At 41.2% G+C, this 25912-nt stretch overlaps 1 protein-coding gene across 16 annotated transcripts in view; it reads left to right on the forward strand.

Annotated features, from left to right (window-relative positions):
* LOC121285735 (nuclear receptor subfamily 2 group C member 1-A-like) overlaps positions 1-25912 on the forward strand; it is a 116793-nt gene that overhangs the window by 76393 nt on the left and 14488 nt on the right. For 11 of the 16 annotated variants that reach the window (XM_041202475.1, XM_041202471.1, XM_041202472.1 and 8 more), the window contains 11 exons: positions 4110-4244; positions 4603-4830; positions 5409-5493; positions 7372-7551; positions 7646-7793; positions 8609-8702; positions 8799-8983; positions 10066-10240; positions 16979-17100; positions 17534-17673; positions 21856-21993. In XM_041202475.1, coding sequence (XP_041058409.1) covers positions 4110-4244; positions 4603-4830; positions 5409-5493; positions 7372-7551; positions 7646-7793; positions 8609-8702; positions 8799-8983; positions 10066-10240; positions 16979-17100; positions 17534-17673; positions 21856-21993 — 1630 coding nt within the window. The remainder of the gene's footprint in view (positions 1-4109; positions 4245-4602; positions 4831-5408; positions 5494-7371; positions 7552-7645; positions 7794-8608; positions 8703-8798; positions 8984-10065; positions 10241-16978; positions 17101-17533; positions 17674-21855; positions 21994-25912) is intronic. The other 5 variants (XM_041202484.1, XM_041202483.1, XM_041202487.1 and 2 more) reach the window with 2 other exon arrangements.

Consider the following 25912-nt stretch of genomic DNA (forward strand, 5'->3'; position numbering starts at 1 on the left):
GAACTTTGGAAGATAGTAGTTAGGGCATGTGCAATGTTCCCATCTATGAGAATCCTAGGTTGAAAATTATCTGGCCCTGGGGATTTGTCGGAACTTGGGACCATCAGTTTCTCCATTATGGTTATTTTGCTTGTGATTATTTTGTTGTGTCCCTTTCCCTGATTCGTTATAATTTGCCTTGGAAACCTGGCATGTTGACCTGTCCCTCTGAAGCAAAGTAATTATTTATGTTCATCATTTCCTTAGTTTCATTGACAACATCACCTTTATCTGTTTCTAAGGTGATGTTGTCAATGAAAAAATTATTTCTGACCACCCTCTTCTTAATGTTATTGCAAAAGTTTTTTGTGTTGGGTTTAATACCCCCTTTAAAGTTTTTTGTACTCTTACTATCTGCTTTGTTACCCTTTGTTGTTTGTACCTTTTATCATGGACCAGGATCTGGGCTATGTTTTGTATTGATTTACAATTCATTCAACTTGTTCCTTACATCCCACGCGGTTGTATAAAGAATGCCTATTTGGACCACCCACCCTAACCTGCCCTTCTCTAATGTTTTGCCCACACATTTCCCATTTTTCACTCTCCTGGTTAAATTTTATGTTTTTAGTTTTCTCTTTACTTTCAGTATGTAAAGCACAATTTCTGAATGTTACTGTATTTTCATTTGTTTGTTTTTGAACTATCACCTATGCAATCTTTAGACTGCCCATCCTCCCTACTTACTAGTTTTAAGACCTTGTGACTGCCTTGTTTAACCTTTCCACTAGGACCCTGGCCTTGGCCCAGTTCAGGTGACACCCGTCCCAACAGTACAGTTCCTTCCTGTGCCATTGTCCCATGAAATGGATCCCCTCTTTCCCACACCACTAATTCAGCCACATGGTCACCTCCCAAATCTGTTTATTCCTTTGCCAAATTTGAATATAGTTCAGGTAATAATTCAGAGATTATAATCATCGAATCCTTATAATCCTTTTGTTTAATTTAACTCCTAGTTCCTGTTACATTCCAAACAGGACTTTTTGTCTTAACTTCTATGATTTTGGCCTCAACATGGACTCCAAGTAATAAATTCTCCCCCTCCCTCTCCGTCGATGATATCTTTTCAAGCTAGTTCAAGATGTCTCTCACCCTAGCATCAAGTAGGCAACAAACCATGTGGGACTTTCAGCCACGCTTACAAAAGATATTATCTATCGATGACTGAGCCGGAGAGATTCAAAACAGAGACATCTACTGTAGATGCGTTTGCTCGGGACAAGTCTTGCTGCCTACAAACTCCCACAGACTGCAGTGCAGATACATAACCCGCTCTTCCATGTTTTATTCTAATTTATATATCTAGATTTTCGTCTTTTCTTTCTCTAAACACTAAGTTGCTCTAAGCTACTGAACACTCACTACTTCAGCTTCCGCTACAAGTTGGAAGTTTGAAATAAAGAAAATGCAGTACCGCCACTTGCACCACGTTCCTGACTGTAGCACTCTGTTAATGATGCACTCAATTCTGTGAACATGCTGTGCAGTAAGAAATACTGTTTACTCATTTAGGGGCCAGTTATTATTTAATGCAATCTGGAATCCTGAAAATTACAGAAGTAGTGTTTAAAATGCCAGCCGCACAAGGTAAATATAGTAGCCCTTTTAAATAGTGCGTAAATTAAACTACCCCAGTGGTCTGGTTTGTAAAGGCACATTTCCACAATCTGTTTTCTGATTTGACTAAAACTTCACATTAATAGAAGAAATATTCACCCTGTGCTCCTTAGGCACCTAACATCTGAAAACTGCTAAGCACATATGAAGTAACAAATAGAGGATGATTGACAAGGAAAATGTACCAATAAAACAAATTAGAAACTGAACCCATCAAATATCTGCATGGAGGAGTCAGCAAGGATTTAATAGTTGTTGGTCATAGCATCATTAGTCATTGAGGCATTAACGAACAGGAATGATCTATAGGAATATCTAGTGGATATGGATAACATATTTATGTATGCAAGTACATATTCCAAAATGGTTCGCATTTATAATGTTGGATTTGTTTTATCCATTGTGCGCAACAGGAGGCCAAGCTTAGCAGGTGTTAGGATTTCTATGGACCCCACACCAAAAGGGAAAGGCTGCTCATTTGAGGTGGTGGTTTTCATCAGCTTAGTGAGCCACTCTTCAAAAGGGAACTGAAGGCGATGCCACTGCTCTGTGACATCCTCCAGCCCTACAACCCTCTGCTATTCTAGTTTTGGCCTCTTGCACATCCTCGACTTTAATCACTGCCCCCATTGGTGGCTGTGCCTTCAGCTGTCTCGGCCCTGAATTCTGGAATTCCCTCCCTAAACGTTTCTGCCTTTCTCCTCAAAGTTGATCTTTAAAAGTTAACTGTCTAGCTAAGCTTTTGGCCATCTGGCCTAATATCTCTTTGTGGCTTGCTGTCAAATTTTGTTTGGTAATGCTCCTGTGAAGCACCTTGGAATATTTTACTATATTAATAATGCTATATAAATGCAAGTTCCAAAGGAGATTTAATAAAATTTTGCATGCCACTCTTTAGAAGAACTTTAATGGTAAATTTGGTTATTAAGAAGTGGGTGGGCAATAGAAAGCAGACAGTGATGCTAAAACTGGAAACATTCTTGGAGTAGTAGCCAGCATCTGTTTGGTGTTGATCCTGTTTGACACCAGAAACAAATATGACAGTGTGACTTCTATGACTACTTTGGAATGACTCTCTAAATGTATTTGTGAAGATTTCTTCTGTTGGGTATTTTTAGCGAAATAATAGCACTCTGAAAGAATCCAGAAACAGATAACTGAGGTAATCTGCTTAAATGTATTCATGATGCCATTCTGCAAAAAGGGATTCTCATCTCCTGTAATACACACACTGTTATATTTTGTGGTAACACCAAGTTATTTGTCTAGGTGACTGAGTAGATTGTTGGCATGTTGGAGGAGTGTTGAGATGAAGACATTGAAAGAGAACTGGAGTAAATAACCAAAAGAACTAAGAAAAGATAGACACTTTTAATGTGGCTAATGGACATTGGAATAGAAGTGAACTGTGTACAGTATGAAGAAATGACTATTAGAAAAGTAGGTAAAGAGCCTTGATGAGATTGTTGACTAAACATAGAAGTTAGCCAGTATTTGCAAAACTGTCATAAGCAAAAGCTAATCAAGTACTGGGGGCATTCAGGTTCGTGCATACAACCACAAAGGTTGAAACATGTTACTGTAAGACAGATTTGAGGATTTTTGAGGACCATACATTGAAAAGAGCATTGATGTATTGATGCGGAGCAACATGCTGTATTGGCAAAATAAGGATCAATTTACAAAGAGGCTTGCAGAAGCAGATTTTATTTTCTTGGCAACCAGGGTACAATATTTTAAATTCATGAGAGATATGGATGCTGTGGGTACAAGTAAGATATTTATTTTGGATGATGAGCGTCACATTAGAAAACACAGCTACAAGAATAATAAATATCAAGTATATGGCAATTCTAAGTTTTGCTTGTATGGCACAGTGAATTTCTGGAACAGCCAAGACAGCTGATGTGCCCAGTAAAGAACAAACTAATCATAGGGATGGAAGTGAGAGTTTTATCAAAGCTGTTTGTCAAGGGAATCTGCCTTGTTTAACAAACGTGCTGATTAAAACAAGAAATGAATATGCTTGGCGATATAGCTCTTCATTTTCTTCCACAAAGTCAATAAAGTTCTTTTGATAGACATAGCATTCATGCTCTTCTCTTCACTGATTTGAACTTGTGTTTTAGTCAGGGAGTGGTATACGGCTCAACGTGGTTCCAGTTCACCCTCCGTGCTATAATAAGCAATGATCACGATAATGGAGCCATTTGAAATTCAGGCTATCTAACTTTCCCAGCTGAGCAGGAAAGTGTGATAATAAGGCACCAGTGGGAAATTGCATAAAAGGGAAAATGTGGTGGAGATGCTGAACTTTTAAAAAAAAAAATCATCTTAAAAGTTCACTTTAATTGCAATGAACAGGGATGTTTTACTAAACAAAATAGTTTAAAGTTAGATGTGCCTTTTTTATTTTTATTATTGTATATTTCCTGGCAACTTCCTCACAGGTCTCCCACTCTCAAGGGACATTATCTACTGTAGCTCCAGGAACTGTAATAGGACGACCAATAATGACCAGTACCCCACAGAGGATTCAGATTGTTCCCGCAGACCCTGGTGTCACAGTAGCTCAGCGCATTCAGGTAGAATTTCTCTTACTAAATTTGGTGAAAATAGCCTAACCGTTGCATGTACTTGAGCATTAAAACCTGCTCCATCCATACTATTTTCAGCCTTTACAAAGAAATAGCTATATGTAAGCAGATTAAAAAGTCTGGCTTCCCCCCTCACGTAGGTAGTTACTGGTCCATGTGGTGTCTTACCTCCCTGTAATGTATTTTTAATTGCCAGTATTTTTTTAAATACATAAATTGTTTGTCTCATTGGTTGCTGATGTCCCTTAATTGCTGCAGACCTAAAAAATGGCAGCTTTATATTTGGTTTATCCCTTTGTATCATTTGGCAGATGTCAGCTACTAAATGATACATTTTTATTTGTAGATTGTCACTGATCAGCAGACTGGCCAGAAGATTCAGATAGTCACCTCGATGGATCATGGTGCAAGCAAGCAGTTCATCTTAACAAATTCAGATGGTTCATCGTCAAACAAAGTGATTTTAGCCAGACCTGATTCGGGACAGGGAAAAGTCATCCTGGCCACACCTGACTCTGCAGGTCTCAACCAACTCATTTTTACATCTCCTGATGGATCAGCACAGCATATACAGGTACAGAGAATGTAAATTGGATGTGCACAGATTGTTGTAGCCTTTGTTATTAGAAAACAGCATGTATGTGGCTGTCCATGAATTGAAATTATGTATTTGTCCTTTGTTATTCTTAACTTGCCACGTTCTTTGAATTCCGTTTTTTTTATTTGTTTTTGGGATGTGTGTGTTCTGGCAAGGTCAACATTTATTGTCCATTCCAGATTGTCTTGAGAAGGTGCTGGTGTGAAGCCTTCTTGACTCAGTTAAAAAGCCATGGCAAGGCCTGCGCCAGAGCTCAATATGTTCCTGATCTGTTAATGGCCCTGCTGTTTTGACTGCGACCGAGGTGAGAAAACATCACCTGTGATGTTCAAAACTGCCTACCTAATGGAAGTTTCCAGCTGGAATTTCTACAGGGGTTTTCCTGATCCCCCATAATAACTTGACCAAAACTCCTATGTTTTTTCAGAACGTCTGCTAAAGCTATGGCAGGAAATCTGCTGAACATCAACCTGAAGCATGGCTCTTGATCCTTTTTACTGTATTGAATTTAAAGAGGGGAAAAAAAACATCAATTTATGTTTCTGCCTTTGTAGATTGTGACCGACACTGTTTCAGGAGAGCAAAGTGCAGTCAAACCACCACTGGAGTTTTGTGTAGTTTGTGGGGACAGGGCTTCAGGTAAGAAAATCTTTCTTTAATCTCTGACAAATATTTTAAAAACTAGTTTGAGCTGATTTTTGATTACACTGGAATAATGCTTTTAACTTGTGTTTCATGGTTATGAAATAGCTATAATCGTGGACACAATCCTATCTCTTAAGGCAGATGGAGGTGTGACATTCTAAATCTGGAGGTTTGCCTAGCTCTTGTTTGTTCATTCCTGTTCATTTTTATAGCCATTTGGAAAATCTATATACAATTGTCTGTCTATAGTTGACTAGTGTTCTGAGAGATCCAATTGGTCTTTTTGGCCCAATTTCTCTTATCTCCTTGGTCCCATGTTCTTCATTTGACAGGGCTGTGGACCAATGAGATGGGAATATAATAACAGCCTTTGGGAAAGAGAGCATTTGGATTTGTGGTTGTGTCTGTTGGTGGGCAGTCAGACTCTTGAAAGAGTCAAATAGTCAACATCATTAAGTGTGCAAAGCGACAACAAATTATATTTGTATAGTGTGTTTAATGTAGCAAAGTGTCCCAAGGTCTTTCACGGGCATTATAAAACCAAGCATGACACCAAGCCACATGAGGAGATAATAGGTCAGATGATCAAAAGCTGGGTTAAAGAGGTAGGTTTTTAAAAGAAGTCTTAAAGGAGGAAAGCGAAGTAGAGAGGCAGAGAAATGGAGGAAGGGAATTCCAGAGCTTAGGGCCTAGGCAAGTGAAGGCATGACCACCAATGCTGGAACAATTATAAACAGGAATGCACAAGAGGCCAGAATTAGAGCAGCGCAGGTATCTCAGAAGGTTGTGGGGTTGGGGGAGATTAGTTGAGTAGGGAGGGACATGGCCATGGAAGGATTTGAAAACGAGGATGAGAATTTTGAAATCAAGATGTTGCCTGACCAGGAACCAATGTAGGTCAGCAAGCACTTGGGTGATATGAGAACAGGACTTGCTGCAAGTTAAGCCATAAGCAGAAGGATTTTGGATGATTTCAATTTTAAGGAGGATAGCATGTGGGAATCTGGAGGAAACGATGGCATGAATATGGGTTTCAGCAGCAGAGAAGCTGAGTCAGGGACAAAGTTGAGCGATGGTTGCGGATGTGGAAATGCCTGGTCTTAGTGCAAATATGAGGTCGGAAGCTCATCTCGGGGTCAGATATTGCAAACAGACTGACTTAATCTCAGACTGTTGCCAGGGAGAGGGATGGAGTCGGTAACTAGGAAATGGAGTTTCCAGCAGGGGCTGAAAACAATGACTTTAATCTCCCCAATATTTAATGAGAGGAAGGAGCATAGAGAGTGGAAGTAAAATGGCAGGTTCCAAAGAATTAGAGTGGGAGAGAAATGGGATAACAATTAAAGGAACAGACTAGTTGTTTTTGGCTGTTGTGTTTTCCAGCTAGGCTTCAAGACTATTGCTTGCAGTCTCTTGTGCTGACTTGTGTGCTGGCCATTCAAGAACAGCATAAATACAATTTGCTATCCAGAAGACCTGTGGCTATCATGATCCTTTTTCACACTTTCGGCCTAAATAATTAAACTTATAAAATTAAAGTGTCAAGTAAAATGCTATCATTGCTTGACACCTTATTCTTGAATCAACAGCTCTCTTTACTTTGGAGCACTGGAGTTTCTGTGCTTGGTCACATTCTACTTGAGTTTAGGTTTACATTTATCTGAAGCTGATTGAGGCATGTAACATGTACAATGATTGTATATCTCTAAACTTCTTTTCCTGATACCTGCCACAGTATTTTTTCAGTAGAAAATTGCAAGCGTTTGACGTTTCTAACCATGTAGCACTTGTCTTCCCTCCCACCCCCCCACCAATTCTTGCTTATGATTTTGTATTGGGATGCTAGTTTTTTGTTCTCTCTGTACTTTATAGGACGCCACTATGGGGCAGTGAGCTGTGAAGGCTGTAAAGGCTTCTTTAAAAGAAGCATAAGGAAAAACTTGGTGTATGTCTGCAGAGGGTCGAAGGACTGTGTCATTAACAAACACCACAGAAACCGTTGCCAGTACTGCCGACTGCAGAGGTGCCTGGCACTAGGGATGAAGCAGGACTGTAAGTGAGGGACTGAGCCGCTAAATGATTTAAGCACATTCTCAAATTAAGAATAGTTGTATAAACCTTTGTGATGCTGTTTGCTTTTCAATAGCTGTTCAGTGTGAACGGAAACCGATTGAAGTTTCGCGAGAAAAGTCTGCAAACTGTGCAGCCTCCACTGAAAAGATTTACATCAGGAAGGATTTGCGGAGTCCTTTAGCTGCAACACCGACCTTTGTAACAGACAAGGAAAGTGCAAGGTATCATTTCAATTATACAGAATTCTAAAGGGCACGCTGTTGATTCTGGATAAGACACAACACTGGCAGCACCAGTCTAGTTTAGCCACTGAGAAGTCCAAAATTAGTGTAGGGGAGGGTTTCAGATTTGGAAAGATTATTTGTGCCTTTATTAACCTGAGTAATGCATGAGGTTAGAGTACTGCTTGCAGTATTGAGATTGGCTTGGCGGGTAAGGCCTCTTTAAGGAAGACATTTGTAATGAAACAGTCAATGCAGAGACTATGCACAGGTTCATTACCTAGAACCATACACTTGATACCATTGATGTTTTTCCTCACTTCTGCACAACCAGTCAGCATCCAATTTTGAAACGCACCATATGACATTTTTAATCTTTTACATGATCAGATAATTCATGAGATTACTCACAGAAACTAGCCAACTTATTCAGTCAAACTAGAAAATGCTGGAAATACTCAGGTCAGGCAGCATCTCTGATAAAAGGTCATTGACCTGAAATTTTAACTCTGTTTCTCTCTCCACATATGTTGCCTGACCTGCTGAGTGTTGCCAGCATTTTCTGTTTTCATTTCAGATTTCCAGTGTCTGCCATATTTTGCTTTTGTAACTTATTCAGAGAACCCAGCTACGCAAGTGTTGGGGAGAGGTTACTGTTTTCCCTGGTATTCGTTCTGTGACTGATGTTGGCGACAGCAGAGAGCTCCATTAATGGAAGTGATGATGCTTGGGAAGGAATTTAATAGATTGACTATTGAAGGGAATAAACTGTGTAAGGGTTGCACGTCAAATACTTACACTTTTGTTTCCAAAAGGCCTGCAGGTCTTCTGGAACCTGGAATGCTGGTTAACATTCAACAGCCACTGCTGAAGACAGAGAGTGCTATGTTGCTCGCAGCTGAGAACAAGGTGGGATGTTGGTCTAGTTTACTCTCAATTCCCTGATATCCTATAAGTTCTATGTACAGATCAACAAACCTTCAGAACCTGTCCTTTTTATTTCAGGCTGAAACTTGTCAAGGTGATTTAAGCACTCTTGCAAATGTTGTAACATCACTTGCAAACCTAAGCAAATCCAAGGATCTCTCCCAGAGTAGTGCAGATTTATCAGGGATTGATGCCTTGAGTAATGGAGACGCTTCTTTATCAGAAATGCAGCAAGATGATCAGTCTGCCAGTGATATTACAAGGTAATCATCATCTGATAAGTCATAACAAATAGTGAAACAGCTTAAATGTAAAAACAGAACATGCTGGAAATACTCAGCAGGTCAGACACTATCTGTGGAGAGAAGCAAAGTTAACGTTTCGGGTCAATGTCCTTTCATCAGAGCTGAAAAACTAACAACTTTTAAGCGAGTACAGAGGAAGGGTAGAGGAATGAGGGGAGGAAAGTGCAAAAAGGGAAGACCTGTGATAGAGCGAAAGGCAGAAGAGATTAGATGACAAAAGGGATGATGGTGCAAGGCAAAAGGAGATGCTAATGATGGTGAAAGAAACAAAAGATGGGTCAAGAGGAGGTTTAAATGGCATCAACAGAATCATTTCTAATAGCTGCTGTCTGTAATAATGGTTATAAAAAGTGGTTATAATATGAAACTGTTGAACTCAATGTTGAGTCTTGCAGGTTGTAAAGTGCCTAATCAAAAGATTGAGGGGTGGTCTACGATCTTTTGTTAAGCTTCATTGGACAAGCATAGGAGACCGAGGACAGGGGTCAGAATGGGATGCTCATTTCATTTTGGAAATCCTGTAACCTTTTTAAACTGCATGTATGGTTCTGCTTTCTGTAATTACCATTTTCTGCACAGTTTGGTAATAACTAGCAAGTAATCCAAACCCACATGATTTCAGCCAATCTCATTCAGAGATTATTCTGCAGTATAACGTCTGTGGGGGTTTCCAAAAGTAGCTTGCACAGCTCGCCTCCCTTCTAGTACAAAGAAAAATGCAGAATAGCAATTAATTTTTAATGTAAGTGAACCTTATTGTTTTCCCTGGAAATAGCAGAAAAAATTAAACTACCCAGGGTGTATCTGTAAAATGTGCACCAAAGATCCCACCGTCATGCTAGCATTATGCAGGTGAAATATAGACTTCATAGTTACGAAAGTTAATTGCAGCACTGGAGCATCAGCCTTTTCAATCAATTGATTTTTTCCAAGCTGCCTTCATACTACATTATCAACTTCATAATATCAGTAAAGAGGAAGTGTGACTGGAAATGTTACTTCAGTAAAGCGTGCCTGTGTTTTCTGACTTGGTATTTCAGGGCATTTGATACACTCGCAAAAGCACTAAACCCCGCAGAGGGGCAAGCTGTTCAGAACTCAGCAGAATGCATGGATACTTCTGGTGCCAACATCCAGCTAATTAGCGGAGAGCAGTCCCTTCCTGTTGTCGAGATTGAGGGCCCTCTTCTCAGTGATGTGCACGTTGCTTTCAAGGTACAGTTATGTACATTCCATGTTCAAGTTATTCTGACATGGGATGTTAAATTTCTTTACACTTGCACAGCTTTCAGTGTTTCATTAACTTCTAATTGCTGTGTTACAATACATTTCCTGAATTTTTTATGGAAAGTTTTATGATATCTTTTCAGTATTTCTGATTCATACAATAGAATTCCAAAATGCCAAACCATGTCTTTATAGTTCTATGTCCTAATTGTGTACTTTCATTTGGATACAGTAATAACGGTTGAACTCACTACTGTATGGAGTGGTTGAGATGAATAACAGATATATTTGAGGGGAAGCTGGATAAACATATGAGGGAGAAATATGCTGATCGGGTTGGATTAGGTAAGGTAGGAGGAGGCTCATGTGGAGCATAAACCCTGATATGGACCAGTTGTGCCAAGTGGCCTGTTTCCATGTTGTAAATTTCAATGTAATTCTATATAATGGTAAAAACAGCTTGTATTTATATAGCACCTTTAACATAGAAAGATGATGCAAGATGCTGTACAGAAGTGTAAAGGGAAAAAAACGCTGAGTCAAAGGAAAAGATGCGGCTGTAGTGGCATAGTGATTATGTTAGTTGATTAGTAATCCAGATGCCTGGGCTAATAATCCAGAGTTCAGATCTGACCATGGAAGTTGTGAGAAAGTTTAGCATCAGTAATGGTGATGGTGAAATTGCAGGATTGTCCAGGATGCCCTTTCCCGAGTTTGCAGAGGAGGTTGTTCTGGCTAGCTCTGGCAGCCTACTATAGCCCCGGGTGACAAGAAATGCAATTACTTTAATTTTAACTTGGTCTGTTCTATATGTGACTCCAGACCCACAGCCATGTGATTGCCTCTCTACTGCCCTCTGAACAAATCACTCAATTGTATAAACGCTATGATGGGCTGAAGCAGTTTGCTAAGGTAGCTTATTACCTTAGTAAATGAATAAATGCATTTCTAAAGAATTATAATTATGGTGACCAAATGTTTGATAAGAGTAGAGGGAGCCGGAGAGGCTTAAGGAGAGAACTTCATAATGTTGTTGTCATTTAGTTACAAAAGACGACTGGCCTGATTTGAGATTCTGATGAGTTGTGAACAGTTTTACCTTTGCATTAACAAAATAAAAATGACTATTTAGAGACCGACAGATTTCTAGATATTAAAAATATCAAGGGATATGGGGATAGTGTGGGGAAATAGCATTGAGGTAGAAGCTCAGCCATGATCTAGTTGAATGACAGAACAGGCTCCAGGGGCCAAGTGGCCTACTCCTCCTATTTCCTTTGTACTTAAAGTAAAACATTGTGTTCATTTAGATTACAAAGTGCAATTTTTGTTAATAAAAGAAAATCTGTCCAGAAGGCCACAGCAACATTCAACCTGCAACCGAACAACAAGAAAATTAAATGCATCATTTCTTGTGCTATCTGAGAGTGTAATAGTTTGCCAGGGAGAGGCAGGGTGATCTCCTCTGTAACCTACCTAATTTAAACAGGGAACTAAGACTTGCATTTATACTGTGCCATTCATGATCTTCAGACGTTCCAAAGTGCTTTTAGCCAATAAAGTACATTTAAAATGTAGTCACTGAAATGTGCAAGACATGGCAGCAGTTTGCTCACAGCAAGCTGCCACAAACAGCAGTTTGATAGTGACCAGATAATCTGTTTCAGTGATGTCGAATAAGGGATAAAAATTAAGAGTCATTTGGTAGTACAGAACTTGAGTATTGCTGAAAAAAGAGACATGTTGAAGCTTTTCATCTTGCACTCATCAGGACACTATGCAAGAATACCAGTATAAGGGGAAACAACAATTTATACTATATGAGAAGAGAGTGCTGATTGATTGGCAAATGGACTCTGATTGGTAGAGGTGTTGCCATGGAAAATGCGCCAGGGATGGTGACTGACTGTTAACTGCCAAGCATTGTTGAAAGCAGACAAAGAACATGTGCACACATTGCACATGTTTCAGCTAAACAAAATAAGTGACAGCCATTCGCTGACTCATTCCTCAGGGCAATGCCTTCACCAATTAAGGTCAAGTTGCCTGGTTTAAATTTCAAACAATGCTTAGCAGTTAACTGTCAACCACAATTGTTGGTACATTCTCCATGGTAATGCCTCTACAAATCAGTCCACTTGCCAACCGATCAGCATAGAATGGATTGTTGTTTCCCCTTATATTGGTATTCTAGTGTAGTGTCCTGATGAGTGCAAGGTGAAAAGCTTCACCATGTCTTTTTTCAGGATAAAAAATAGCCAATATGCTGGGTATAACTTCCATGCGCTTTCTCTTCTATGTGGTGCCATAGGATCTCTTTCTTTTGCCTGAGAAAGTAGACGAGCCTTTGGTTTACTGTTTCACTTGAAAGTCAGCACCTCTGATTTGAAAGAAAGAGAACTTGGCTTTCACGACCTCAGGACATCCAAAGTGCTTTATAGCCAATTGACTACAAGTGTTTTTAGTTGCAATGTAGGGAAATGTGGCTGCCAGTTTGCACACAGCAAAATTCCACAAAATTGACCAGATTGGTGGTGTTAATTGAGGGATAAACATTGGTCAGGACACTAGGAGAACTCCTTGCTCTCCTTTGAGCTGCTGGGGCTGGGTCATTGAATGTACTCAGAGCTGAATTAGACAGATTTTTGATTGACACAGTCAAGGGTTTGTGTGGGACAGGCAGCTGGGCAGGTGGAGTTGGGGCCACAATCAGATTGGGTGGCATGGCTGGCTCGAGAGGCTGAGCGGCCTGCTCCTGCTTCTATTTCTTATGTTCTCATGAGATTAATAGTACTGTGGGATCTTTTGCACCCACCTGAGGGGCAGACATATTCATGGTATAATATTACATTCAAAAGATAGCATCTCTGACAGTGCAGCACCCCCTCAATAATGCACTGAAGCGTCAGCCTCCGTTTTATGCTCTGGTCTCTTATGAAACTTGAACCCGCCTCTGACTCTGAATCAAGAGTGTTACCACTGAGCCATGGCTGATCCTTAAGGACTCATTTGAATTCATGCCAACTGAAAGCTCAAATCAATCCTACTTGGGCCCCTAGGAATGGCTCCAGTCATTTTGCGAGCAATATCTTGATCCTGGAGGGCATTGATGACCTTAATATACCAAAGTTATGGCTCCCATTGAAACCAAAGAGCACACAGAGCTTCTAGGCTCCCGTGGAGAACCAAGTGGAAGTTTCCCTTTCCTGCAGCCAGATTGCAAACAGCACCACTAATGTGCACTTACAGGTGCAATTTGTCTTGACCGAGTGTATTTAAAATTCCCATTTCTGCCTCCCCGCTCTGAATTGGGGTCAGAATTATTCTGTGGCTACACAGGAATCTTGGAGTCACACTCAGTCAATCTTTCAGCAGTCAAACTGGGACACTGGAACTTTGACACAAAAGCTTTGAGCACTCCTGAACTATTTCAATTCCCTATTACAAAAACTATTACTAGTGATGGCTTGGTAATCTAGTAATTCTTGCTGGATTATCATGATCTGTGCATTCTATTTGGGTATTAATAGGGACACAGTTTCTAGAAATAAATGGCCTTAGCTAGTGCCAAAATTTAATGTATAAAATTTTAAAAACTCGTCCACATGTCGCTGATTTGTGAATTGCATGATCATTAGTCTCCTATTTTGTTATCCTGGAAATAATTGTTACCTTTTGTACCTCCTAACATTTCCACTTCTTAATTTACCCCCTTGTATTTCATTTTTTGAAATCTTTGTTTGATCTATTCAACCTAATGTTTCATTTTAAATTGATTAGGTTGTTTAAAACGCCTGTGTAGTTTGAGTTCTGGGGTAGTAGTTGGTAGCAATGAACCAGCAGTTTTGTTGTAATATTACTTGGATAATACCTAGGGCTCTGGAGTAGAAGAGCTGCACCTAAGGTGTGTGTTTTATTGCACTATGTTAAAAGCTTCGATTGTAAAGAAACTTAAACATTTAAATTGTCACCCAGTGATCTGTTTTGTTATCCCCCTCTCGAGGTCCCCAGCGTCACAGATGCCAGTCATCAACCAATTCAATTATCTCCATGCGATATCAATAAACGGCTGAACACACTAGATACTTCAAAGTCTATGGGCCCTGACACCATCGCAGCAGTATTACTGAAGACTTAAGTAGTACTGAAGCTCCAGAACTAGCTGCACCCTTAGTCAAGCTATTCCACAACAGCTCCAACGCTGGTATCTAACCAACAATGTGGAAAGTTACCCATGTATGCCCTGTTCCCCAACAAACAGGACAAATCCAACCTGACCAACTATGCCTCATCAGTAAATTGGTGGAAGGTGTCATTAACAGTGCTATCAAGCAGCACTTACACAGCAATAACCTGCGCAGTTTAGGTTCCACCAGAACCACTTAGTCCCTGGGCTAATTACAGCCTTGGTCTATACCTGGATAAAAGAGCTAAACCCAGGAGTGAGGTGACAGTGACTGCGCTTGATATTGGGCAGCGTTTGATCAAGTGACATCAAGGAGTCCCAGGAAAATTTAAATTGGGAATCGAGGAGAATTCTCCATTGATTAGAGTCATACCTATCACAAAGGAAGATGCTTGTGGTTGTTGGAGACCAATGATTGTTATAAAACCCATCTGGTTAACTAATGCCTTTTAGGGAAGGAAATCTGCCCTCCTTACCTGTTCTGGCCTACATGTGACTCCAGACCCATAGCAAAGTGGTTGATTCTTAAAAGCCCTCTGAAATGGCCAGCAAGCCACTTGGTTGTATCAAACCGCTACGAAGTCTAAAAGGAATGAAACCGAATGGACCACCCAGCATCAACCTAGGCCCTGGAAAAGTCAACAGCAAGCCTAGCCCTGTCAAGCCAGCAAAGTCCTTTTTACAAACATCTGGAGGCTTGCAGTCCCACCAGACAAACAACAGCATGACAGAGTCATACTCACCGAATCATACCTTGTAGTGTCCCAGACACCACCATCACCATCCTTGGGTATGTCCTATTCCACCAGTAGGACCAACCCACCAGGGATGGCGGCACAGCAATATACAGTCGGATGAACGTTGCCCTGGGAGTCCTCAACTTTTACTCTGAACCCCATGAAGTCTCATGGCATCAGGCAAGGAAACTTCCTGCTGGTCACCATCTGCTGCCACCCCCCTGCCCCGAGAAGCTGATGAATCAGTACCCCTTCATGTGCACACCAACAGGAAGAAGCACTCAGGCTGGCAAGAGCATAGGACATACTCTGGGTGGGGGAATTCAATGTCCATCAGCAAAAATGGCTCGGTAGCACCACTACTGGCCGAGCTGGCCAAGTTTGAAAAGACATAACTGCAAGACCGGGTCTGTAGCAGGTGATAAAGGAACCAACCAGAGAGAAAAACGCACTTGACCTCGTCCTTACCAATCTATCTATTGCAGATGCATCTGTCATGCAGATCCATGACAGTATTGGTAAAAGTGACCTCTCCAGTGTTATTGTTACAAGCAAGTGCTTATGCTCCAGAACTCGAGGCACTCCCTACCCAAGCTGTTCCCATACAGCTACAACACTAGCAACTCAACAGGGTGGAAAATTGCCCAGATATGTACTGTCCACAAAATGCAGGACAATTTCAACCTGGCCACTTACTGCCCCATCAGTCTACTCTCGATCATCAGTAAAGTGATGGAAGGTGTCATCAACAGTACAATCAAGTGGAACTTGCTCAGCAATAACTTGCTCACTTATGTTCAGCTTGCATTCTGCCAAGATAACTCAGCTCCTGACCTCATTACAGCCTTGCTCCCATTATGGACAAAAGAGCTGAACTCCCGTGGTGAGGTGAGAATGGCTGCCCTTGACATCAAGGCATCATTTCACCAAGTGTGACATCAAGGAGCCCTAGCAAAACTGGTGTCGCTGAAAATTAGGGGGGAGTCATACCTAGCACAAAGGAAGATGGTTGTGATTGTTGGAGGTCAATCATTTCAGTCCCAGGGCATTGCTGCCGGAGTTCCTCAGGTTAGTGTCCTAGGCCCAACCATCTTCAGCTGCTGCATCAAAGACCTCCTCTCCATCATAAGATCACAAGTGGTGATTTTCACTAATGAGTCACAATGTTCAGCACCATTTGCGGCAACTCATACAGAAGCAGTCGTGTCGTTGACGATATTGAAGTATGGGCTAATGAGTGGCAAGTAATATTTGCATCACACATGTGTCAGGCAATGACCATCTCCAACAAGAGACAATTTAACCAACTCCCTATGACATTCAATGGCACAGCCATCTCACTATCAACATACGAATTAAGAGGAGTAGGCCGCTCAGCCTACACCACATGGACTGCAGTTCAAGAAGGCAGCTCGCTATCACTTTCTCAAGGGCACTTAGGAGTGAGCAACCAATGCTGGCCTTTCTAGCGACATTCAAATCCCATGAAATAATAAAGAAAAGATCCTGAGACCAATGGCCTTTTCTGTGATGTTTTGTGTATTGTGGTTGTGTCACACTTGGGAAAGAAAAGTGAAATAAAAACTAAAAGCTGTCAAATCAAAGTATAATATGACCAGCATAAATGATGTAATTGATTTAAATGGCTATTCAAATATTTCAAATTGAATTGTAAACGAAGCATAGACAGAACAACTGTAAAGGATAACATGATATCACTATTGCAAACTCTACCAAACAAGGAAGCTTTTCTGGCTGCCAGTTTTCTTGATATTAATGGAGTGCTTGTTTTTCCACTTGCAGCTAACTATGCCATCGCCTATGCCAGAATACCTGAATGTGCACTACATCTGCGAGTCTGCATCAAGATTACTGTTCCTGTCCATGCACTGGGCAAGGTCTATTCCAGCCTTCCAGGCTCTCGGGTTAGTGTTTTTATTTTTGACCACTGTTTGGCGTTGGGGAGTAAAGTGCCTTCTAGTGGGGTGATGAGGAACAGGCACAGTCAAAGGGTTAAGTAGGCTTCTGGAGGTAGAAACCCAAAGAGAAGTCAGGACAGAATTCCAGAGGGTCAGGCTGCAATGTCTTCTTATGGCCACAAGTAGTGGATTGGAAGGAATAGAGAACAAGTTGTTGAGATGTGACCTTAAACTAGGTATCCATGCTCAGATATTCCAATCTGTAAAGATCAGTGCAACATTTACCTAATGAGCCAACGGATTCAGTAGTACTTTAGGATTTATTATAAATCACAGAAATTAATCAATAAGTAGAGTTGATTTATGAAAAGGTTTTAGTTCTTTGTCACCTCTTTATTTTAGGTTTAAGGATTTTAACTAGTTTATCTTCTTTCCACAGGCCAGACAATAATACAGCTTTGGTACGTGCTTGTTGGAATGAACTCTTTACACTTGGTCTGGCCCAGTGTTCCCAAGTGATGAATTTATCGACCATACTCACAGCAATTGTCAACCATCTGCAAACAAGTCTCCAGCAAGGTAGGCAGAAAACTATTTTTCAAAGGTTGATGTGGGCATGTGCTTGCATAATTTCGACACTTCATTTAATGTACCACTGAAGGTTGTACCATATGGTGAAAAAGAATACTTGCTTGTAAGGTTAAGAGAAAATATCTTTGTACAAATGCAAAAAATAATGGAAACTGAATCCTAGGCTGATGGAACAGAAAAGCAATAAAAAAAAGTAGCCAGATCTGCAAAAAGCAATTAAGAAAATAAATTTGTGAGAGACATCAAGGACAACAGAAAAAGTTTCTACAAATATTTTAAGAAAAAGCAGATAACTGTGGCTAATGTGGACCCTTTAAAGACAAACGCTTGTGATTTTGCAATTGAAAATAAGGAAATAGCCTACTTGCTAAATAATTACCTTGTATTGACCTTCGCAATAGAGGATGAGGATAAAGTGCCAAAGATCAGAGTAGAGATAAAAAATAAATTAAGTGGAGAAATTTGCTATATTTATTGTAAGTTTTTACAAAATAGTAATGGAGAAAATAATGAGACTGAAGATAGCCAAATCTCAAGAGTCTGATGGTTTCCAGTGATTTAAAAGAAGTAGGTGAGGAGCTGTAGATGCTTTAGTCATAATCATGATTTTAGAAATTGCCTCCTTGGATTAGAAGATTGCCCATATCACTCCATCATTTAAGAAGGGTGGGAGAGATAAACTAGGAAATTTTAAACCTATTAGTCTAACAACAACTTACACAAACTGCCCCTTGAATGTAGTAAAACATCCCAAGGCACTTCACAGGAGCGTTATCAATTAAAATTTCACACTGAGCCAAATGAGACATCAGGACAGGTAACCAAAACCTTGGTTAAAGAGCTAGATTTTAAAGAGCTTCTTTAAGTAGAGGAGGCAAAGAGGCTTAGGAAAGGAATTCTGGAGCTTAGAAACGAGGCAGCTGAAGATGCAGCTGCTACTGGTGGAGTGATGAAAATTGGAGATGCTCAAGAGGCCAGAATTGGAGAAACACAGAGTCCTTGGAGGGTAGTAGGAGATGGTGAGGGGTGAGGCCACAGAGGATTTAAAAATAAGTATGAGAATTTAAAATCAAGGCATTGCTGGAACAGTAAGTCAATGAGCACAACAATGATGGGTGAGTGGGATTTGGTGCGAGTTACGAATGTCTGTTGTGGGGAAGCTACTGGAATCTGTTATTAGGGATAGTGCAACTGAACACTTGGAGAAATATGAACTGATTAGGAGAGCCAGCATGGACTTGTAACAGATAAGTCATGTCAAACGAGCGCAGCTAAATCTTTCGAGATGATTAATGCAGTTAAGGGAGTGCCTATGGATGTTACTTATGTTGACTTCAAGATGACATTCAATAGGAGACTGTTAACAAAAGTGAGAGCACATGGAATTGGAGGAAAGCCATTCACATTGACAGGGAGGAGGTAAGAGACAGAGAGCAGGAATATTGGGTATGTGTGGCAGCATGTGACTAGTGGTGTCCCCTAGGGATCTGCACTGGACCACAGATTTTCACTACATTTGTAAATGATATAAGTGAAGAAATAGAGTCATATGTTCAAGATTGCAGACGACATTAAGTTAGTTGGCATAGTAAATAGTGTAGATGGGAACAGAAAGTTGTAAAGGGACATTGATAGTTTAAGTGAATATGCAAAACTGGAACATGGATTCAACATGGGGAAAGAATCATCCATTTTGGAACTAAGAAAGATCAATATTTTCTAAATAGCGAAAAGCTAAGAATTGGAGCAGAGAGAATAAGGGGCCCATGTGCATAAATCACTAAAAACTTGTAAACTGGTCCAAAAAAATGTTGAAAAGTTAATGGAATGGTAACGTTCACCTCAAGGGGGCTAAAAAACAAAGGACTGGAAGTTATGATACAATTATATAATGTTAGCCTGCATCTGAAGGACTGTGTTCAGGCCTGGGTGCTACATCTCAGGAAGGATATATATTAGAGGGGGTACAGCACAGATTCACTAGAATGATGCCAGGGCTAAAAGGGTTAAATTGCGAGGAGAGATTGCACATGTCAGAGTTATTGGCCTCAACACCAAGGCAGCATTTGACCGAGTGGAGCATCAAGGAACCGTTGGGCAATATTTTACAGACCTCCGTGGCTGGGTTGCAAATGAAGACCCATAAAGTTACCTGGGTGGCCTTCTCACCACCCTCCCACATGCCTCTGACCTGTCTGCAATTTTACATGGGATAGGCAAGGCTTGCCCATCCTCACCCCAACTGAGGCCTTTACGTGGCCAGTAAATGCCCATTTAAGACAACTTTCTCCCTTAGCCTCAATTTTAAAGCCCTCAGGCAGAGCTCAGGGACAGCAGGGAAAGGCTGGCAGGCCATCCTGCTTGGGCCTCAGACAGCAAAGATGGGGACACCTACCTTGCTGCCCTCTGCTTTCCCCCCTACTTCACCAAGAGCTTCCTCCCTAGCTCTCTCACCACCTCCCTTTCCTGCTGCAAGACTCTGGATTTACCTGCTCCCGTAGGTTCCGGGCCGCAGACTGCTGAGACTGCTTGAAATCCCAGCAGTGACCACCACTTGCTGGCTGGCAGCTGTCTAAGGCAGGCAGAGCGGAAGGCTCGTCTCCAGCCAATTAACACGCCTTGGGGCGGGGCATTAAATGGCTGCGGGGCAGCCCTGATCAGTTCCCCACCGACTCTTTGGGCAGTGGGGTGGGAATTCCCACCATCCGTTAACTTCTAGTAAAATTGAAGTCAAAGGGGATCAGAGAAAAAGCTCACTGGCTCAAACCATACTTCCTTAAAGAAAGATGATTATAGTTGCTGGAGGCTAATCACCATGGCACCAAGATCCAAGGCTTGTAACTCTTTCGAATACAAACACGTTTCCATCTGTTCCTATTCAGATGAAGTTACATTGTTTCATAGTTTGCCATTGTGAGATTTGAACTCTTGATACTCTTTTGAGTAAACCTGTTTCCATCTGTTTCAGATGAAGTTACATTGTTTCATAGTTTGCCATTGTGAGATTTGAACTCTTGATCTTGGGGTTACAAACCCAGTACCATAACCACTTGGCTATTTAGGCCAAGCATCCAAGGCTTGTAAATGAAGTTATAGCACAGGTCAGTAATGATCTAATTGCTGCGATGAGCTTAAGCAGCTGATTGGCAAACTCTTATTCCTAAAGCACATTTCAGGACCCCTGGCTCCCCCAAACTTCTTTACAGCAAAATAATAAAATGCAGGTGCACTCTGAAATGAGGTACCATGAAGTGATCAAGCACAGGTGTCCTGTCATTCACCACACACCAACTTTTAAATGGATTTATCCTAAGTCATTCATAATGTCACTGGGAGAGGCCTAGAATCAGGAGGTCTCCTCGTTGTTTAAATCAGAGTTTGTGTGGGAGAGCCCGAGAAGGTGTTAAGAGTTAACCACATATTGTGGGACTTGAGTTACCTATAGGACAGATGAGGGTGGCAGGTTCTGTTCCCTGAAAGACATCAGTGAACCAATTGGGTTTTCACTATAGTTGGAAGTGTTCATGTTTAATTTTCTGATCCTAGCCCAAAAAATGCGAAATTCAAATTCACAACTTACCAGGGTGGAATTGGAACACAATTTCAGAGTTGTTGGTCCAGTACTGTAGTCAGTGGTTTATTGTGCCCATCATAAATTAATAGGGTGGGGGGTGCAGAGAGAAAGTGGGTGAGGAGACAGAAACTGCTCCAGTTCTTCTGAAATTAAGTGCAGCAAATTAATTTGCACTTATGCAAAATGTTAACACATTGGTTTTCTGTTGATTAGTTGTCTCATCTAGCTCAGTTTATTATTATTAACATTCACTGGAAAATGTTTAGTGCTGGTGCGGTGGGTTAATGTTATAGGCCGTTGTACGAAATCGTAAATCTCAGACTCATGCCCATAATTTCTAGGACTGAAAGTTTCCATTCCAAAGTAGGGGGGAATGGCAGAGTATTTCACAGGAGGAGTGAATGTAGCCTGTTTGTAAAGTCAGAAAAGTAATGGGGACAGTGGTGAAATTAGGCCATGGATGAAAAATATTCAGTGGGTAAGACTGTTTGATCATTTCCGTTTTGCAGTGAGGCTTTTGTTCTCCTTTCAGTTCAGTTTGAGGATGTGTCATGCTGATAGAGTATTGTTTGCTGTGCTATTTTTTTAATGAACAGATAAATTGTCAGCAGACCGTGTGAAAGTGGTGATGGAGCACATCTGGAAACTGCAGGAGTTCTGTAACAGCATGGTTAAACTAGCTCTGGATGGATACGAGTATGCCTATCTTAAGGCAATCGTCCTCTTTAGTCCAGGTGAGTAAAGCTCGAGTCTATAAAAATAACTAGAATGACTTTAAAATATACTTGAATCTCAAGTCATAAAATTTTACAGTGCATTGCACCTGTGCAGAAAACTCAACTGTTCATTTAGTCCAATTTCCCTGTCCTTTTTCCTAAATTCTATTTAAATATTGCTTGTTCCAATATTTTTACACTTTGCTTTTGAAAGTCATTCACCAATGGCAGGGCACTCCAAGTCCTAAGAACATTCTCCTAAACTTGCCCTGGATTCTTTTTGGGGTGGTACTTTTGGGGGGAAAAAGCAAAAAGAAACTAAAGATTGAACTTACTTCTAAATAGTATTAAAGGAAAAATAATGTTGGAGCTAATGGTAAAATAGTCAGGTAATATTTACCCCAGCCAGGGTTCAAGTCTTATATATATTTCTAAAATAAATGTTTAAATGCCTATTTCTCTTTTGACTTCTTGATGTGACAGAAAATTATTTTAATTGAATTCATTAAAGGGTAAACGAAATGATTTAATGATCCAGAATACATTTTCATAAAAATTACGACTTTTGCAGATGATAAAATAAGGGTCAGTTTTCTGAATTTATAGCCTTTGCACAGATCTTCATGCACATGAAAAGCTAATCAGAATATCAACTTGCAAGGTTCATGTGACCATTTTGCTGCCCTTGGAGAACTGCTTCATCACATTACCCCTTAATTGTCTTCATTCTTCATTTCCCATAGCTATTTATGGATGTCAGTGCTATCAGTAAGAAGTTCTCAATTATTAATACCAGGAGGACTCAAATCTTTTTGCTTCCGGGAATCCATCCCGCATTATAAAAAGTCAACAAACCCCTGTAACACTCGTACTTTTTTCTGTATAAAAATTAGATATACAATTAAACATGTGCTTTTCTTCGTATTTCACTTGCTTAATGTGAAACTTTCTGCTGCTGAGCAGCAATTTTGTCCATATTTGGAGATATCTTAGCACATTTATGTATGTCATGGTCTGTGTTCATCCTTTGCTTTCATTGAGATCATTGCTGCAAATTCAGTTTTGCTTAAGAATGTCGCAACACTTTCAGTGCTGAAGAAGCAGTTGTATTGTATTCCGATGCGCCATAGCTAGCATGATCCTGCTCTGTTTTACATTTCCCAGCAGGGGTTACTGGATGACGATCAGGAGTGGGAACCCTGGCTGACTTATTTTACCTTTCCAAAGGATATTGGAGGAACACTTATTGCTTTCAACTCAGCAGGGCAAACTAACCACAGACCTAACTGGTGCACTCGTATCTGGGTGTGTGTCAGGTAGTCCATTTTGCAGGAGTCAGCTTCATCTTACTTCATAGCTGGATGGATTACTCCGCCTGGTCTTCGACATTCACCAAGCTGTCACCCATGGCTCCACATGCTGCTTGTGCATGGCAGTGGCCAAACCCCATAACCACATTGATTTGCAGGCCAAACCAGGTGAGGGTAGCATGTCAACTGGTGTCCACATGTGAGACAGAATGTCCATCTCCAACAACCCTTTTCCAAGTGCACAAAAACAAGTTGTCTTGATGGATGTGGCAAAGGAAATGACATTCCCTTACTGAAAGCATCATCAGCACAGTTGTGTGGACAGCTGTAAAGTTCATCGGCATGGACAAAGAAGGTGCTGCAGATCATCCACTTTGGTTGACCGCATCTCCAGTTGTCTTGACTTGTCAAGCCACCAGTAACACAAGTATATGGCCAAGCGAGTGGGGCTGGCCGAGTACAATCGATCTCCACTGCAATCAACTCATGCGCAGATATGCACACCTTAGAGACTCCTTCACACACATCCTTTTTTTTTATTTGTTTATGAGATGTGGGTGTCACTGGCTAGGCCAGCTTTTGTTGTCCATCACTAAATGCCCTTGAAAAGATGGTGGTGAGCTGCTTTCTTGAACCGCTGCAGTCCATGAAAGATTGGAACAACCACAGTGCTGTTAGAAAGGGAGTTCCAGGATTTTGATCCAGCGACAGAATGGTGTGTAACTTGGAGGGGAATTTGCAGGTGGTGGTGTTCCCATGGCATCTGCTGCCTTTATCCTTCTAGTTGGTAGCCACAGTGCGTCAGTGGTGGAGGGAATGAATGTTGAAGATGGTGGATCGGGTGCCAAACAAGCGGGCTGCTTTGAACTGGATGGTGTCAAGCTTCTTGAGCGTTTTTGGAGCCGCACTCATCCAGCAAGTGGAGAGTATTCCATTATACTCCTGTCTTGTGTCTTGTAGATGGTGGACAGGCTTTGGGGAGTCAGGAAGTGAGATACTCTCCTCAGAATTCCCAGCCTTTGACCTGCTCTTGTAGCCATAGTATTTATATGGCTGGTCCAGTTCAGTTTCTGGTCAAGGGAGGCCCCCAGAATGTTGTTAGTGGGCGATTCAGTGATGATAATGCCATTGAATGTCCAGGGGCGATGGTTAGATTCTCTCTTGTTGGAGATGGTCATTGTCTGGCACTTGTGTAGCATGAATGTTACTTGCCACTTGTCAGCACAAGTCTCAATGTTACCCAGGTCTTGCTGCGTATGGGCATGGGCTGCTTCAGTATTTGAGGAATCGTGAATGGTGCTGAACATTGTGCAATCATGAGCAAACATCCTGATTTCTGACCTTATGATGGAGGGAAGGTCATTGATGAAACAGCTGAAGATGGTTGGGCTTACGGCACTATCCTGAGGAACTCCTGTAGTGATGTCCTAGAACTGAGATGATTGACTGCCAACAACCACAACCATCTTCCTTTGTGTTAGGTATGACTCCAACCAATGCAGAGTTTTCTCCCGATTCCAATTGTTATTCAGTTACCAAAGAGCACTTTAAGGGTGTGATTAATGGCCCATTCACCCTAAATGGGTGAATCACAGAATCTTTACAGTGCAAGAGGCGGCTGTTTGGCCCATCGAGTCTGCACTGGCTCTCTGAAAGAGCGTTCTACCTAGTCCCATTCCCCTGCCTTATCCCCGTAACCTTGCACATTCTTTTCAGATAGCAATCCAATTCCCCTTTGAATACCTCGATTGAACCTGCCTTCATCACCCTCTCGAGAAGTTCATTCCAGACTCCAACCACCCACTTGGTGAAAAAAATTTTCCTCACATCTCTTTTACTCCTTTTGCCAATTATTTTGAATCTGTGCCCTCTAATTGTTGATGCTGTCTTGAGTGGGAACAGTTTCTCACTATTTACCCTGTACATGCCCCTCGGGATCTTGAATATCTCTCAGCCTCCTTTTCTCCAAGGATAACAGTCCCTGCTTCTCCAACCGATCCTCATAGCTACAGTCCTTCATCACTGGGATTATTCTAGTGAATCTCCTCAGTATTCTCTCCAATGCCTCCACATCCTTCCTCAAGTATGGAGCCCAGAACTGGATGCAGTACTGCAAATGAGGCCTAACCAGTGTTTTATATAAGTTCAACATGACCTCCTTACTCTTGTACTCAGTGCCCCTATTAATAAAGCCTAAGATACCATATGCTTTATTAACTGTTCTGTCAACATGCCCTGCCATCTTCAATGAATTGTGTACATATACACTGAGGTCCCTTTGTTCCTGCATCTCCTTCAGAGTTTCTCCCTTTATTTTATACCGTCTCACCAAAATCTTCCTCCCAGAATGAATCACCTCTCGCTTCTCCACATTGAACTTCATCTGCCACTTGCCTGTCCAATCCACCAACATGGCCATGTCCTTTTGAAGTTCACGACTATCCTCATCAGAGATGATGACATTTCTGTAGATTTTGAAATCATGCCCTCAGTCTAGGTCATTAATATTTATCAGGAAGAGCAAGGGTTCCAACACTGACCCTTGGCGAACTCCACGACAAATTTTCCTCCAATCTAAAAAAATAACCATTTATCACTTCTCTGTTTCCTGTCACTCAGTCAATTTC

Source organism: Carcharodon carcharias, chromosome 13 (assembly GCF_017639515.1).
Source record: "Carcharodon carcharias isolate sCarCar2 chromosome 13, sCarCar2.pri, whole genome shotgun sequence".
Lineage (NCBI taxonomy): Eukaryota > Metazoa > Chordata > Chondrichthyes > Lamniformes > Lamnidae > Carcharodon > Carcharodon carcharias.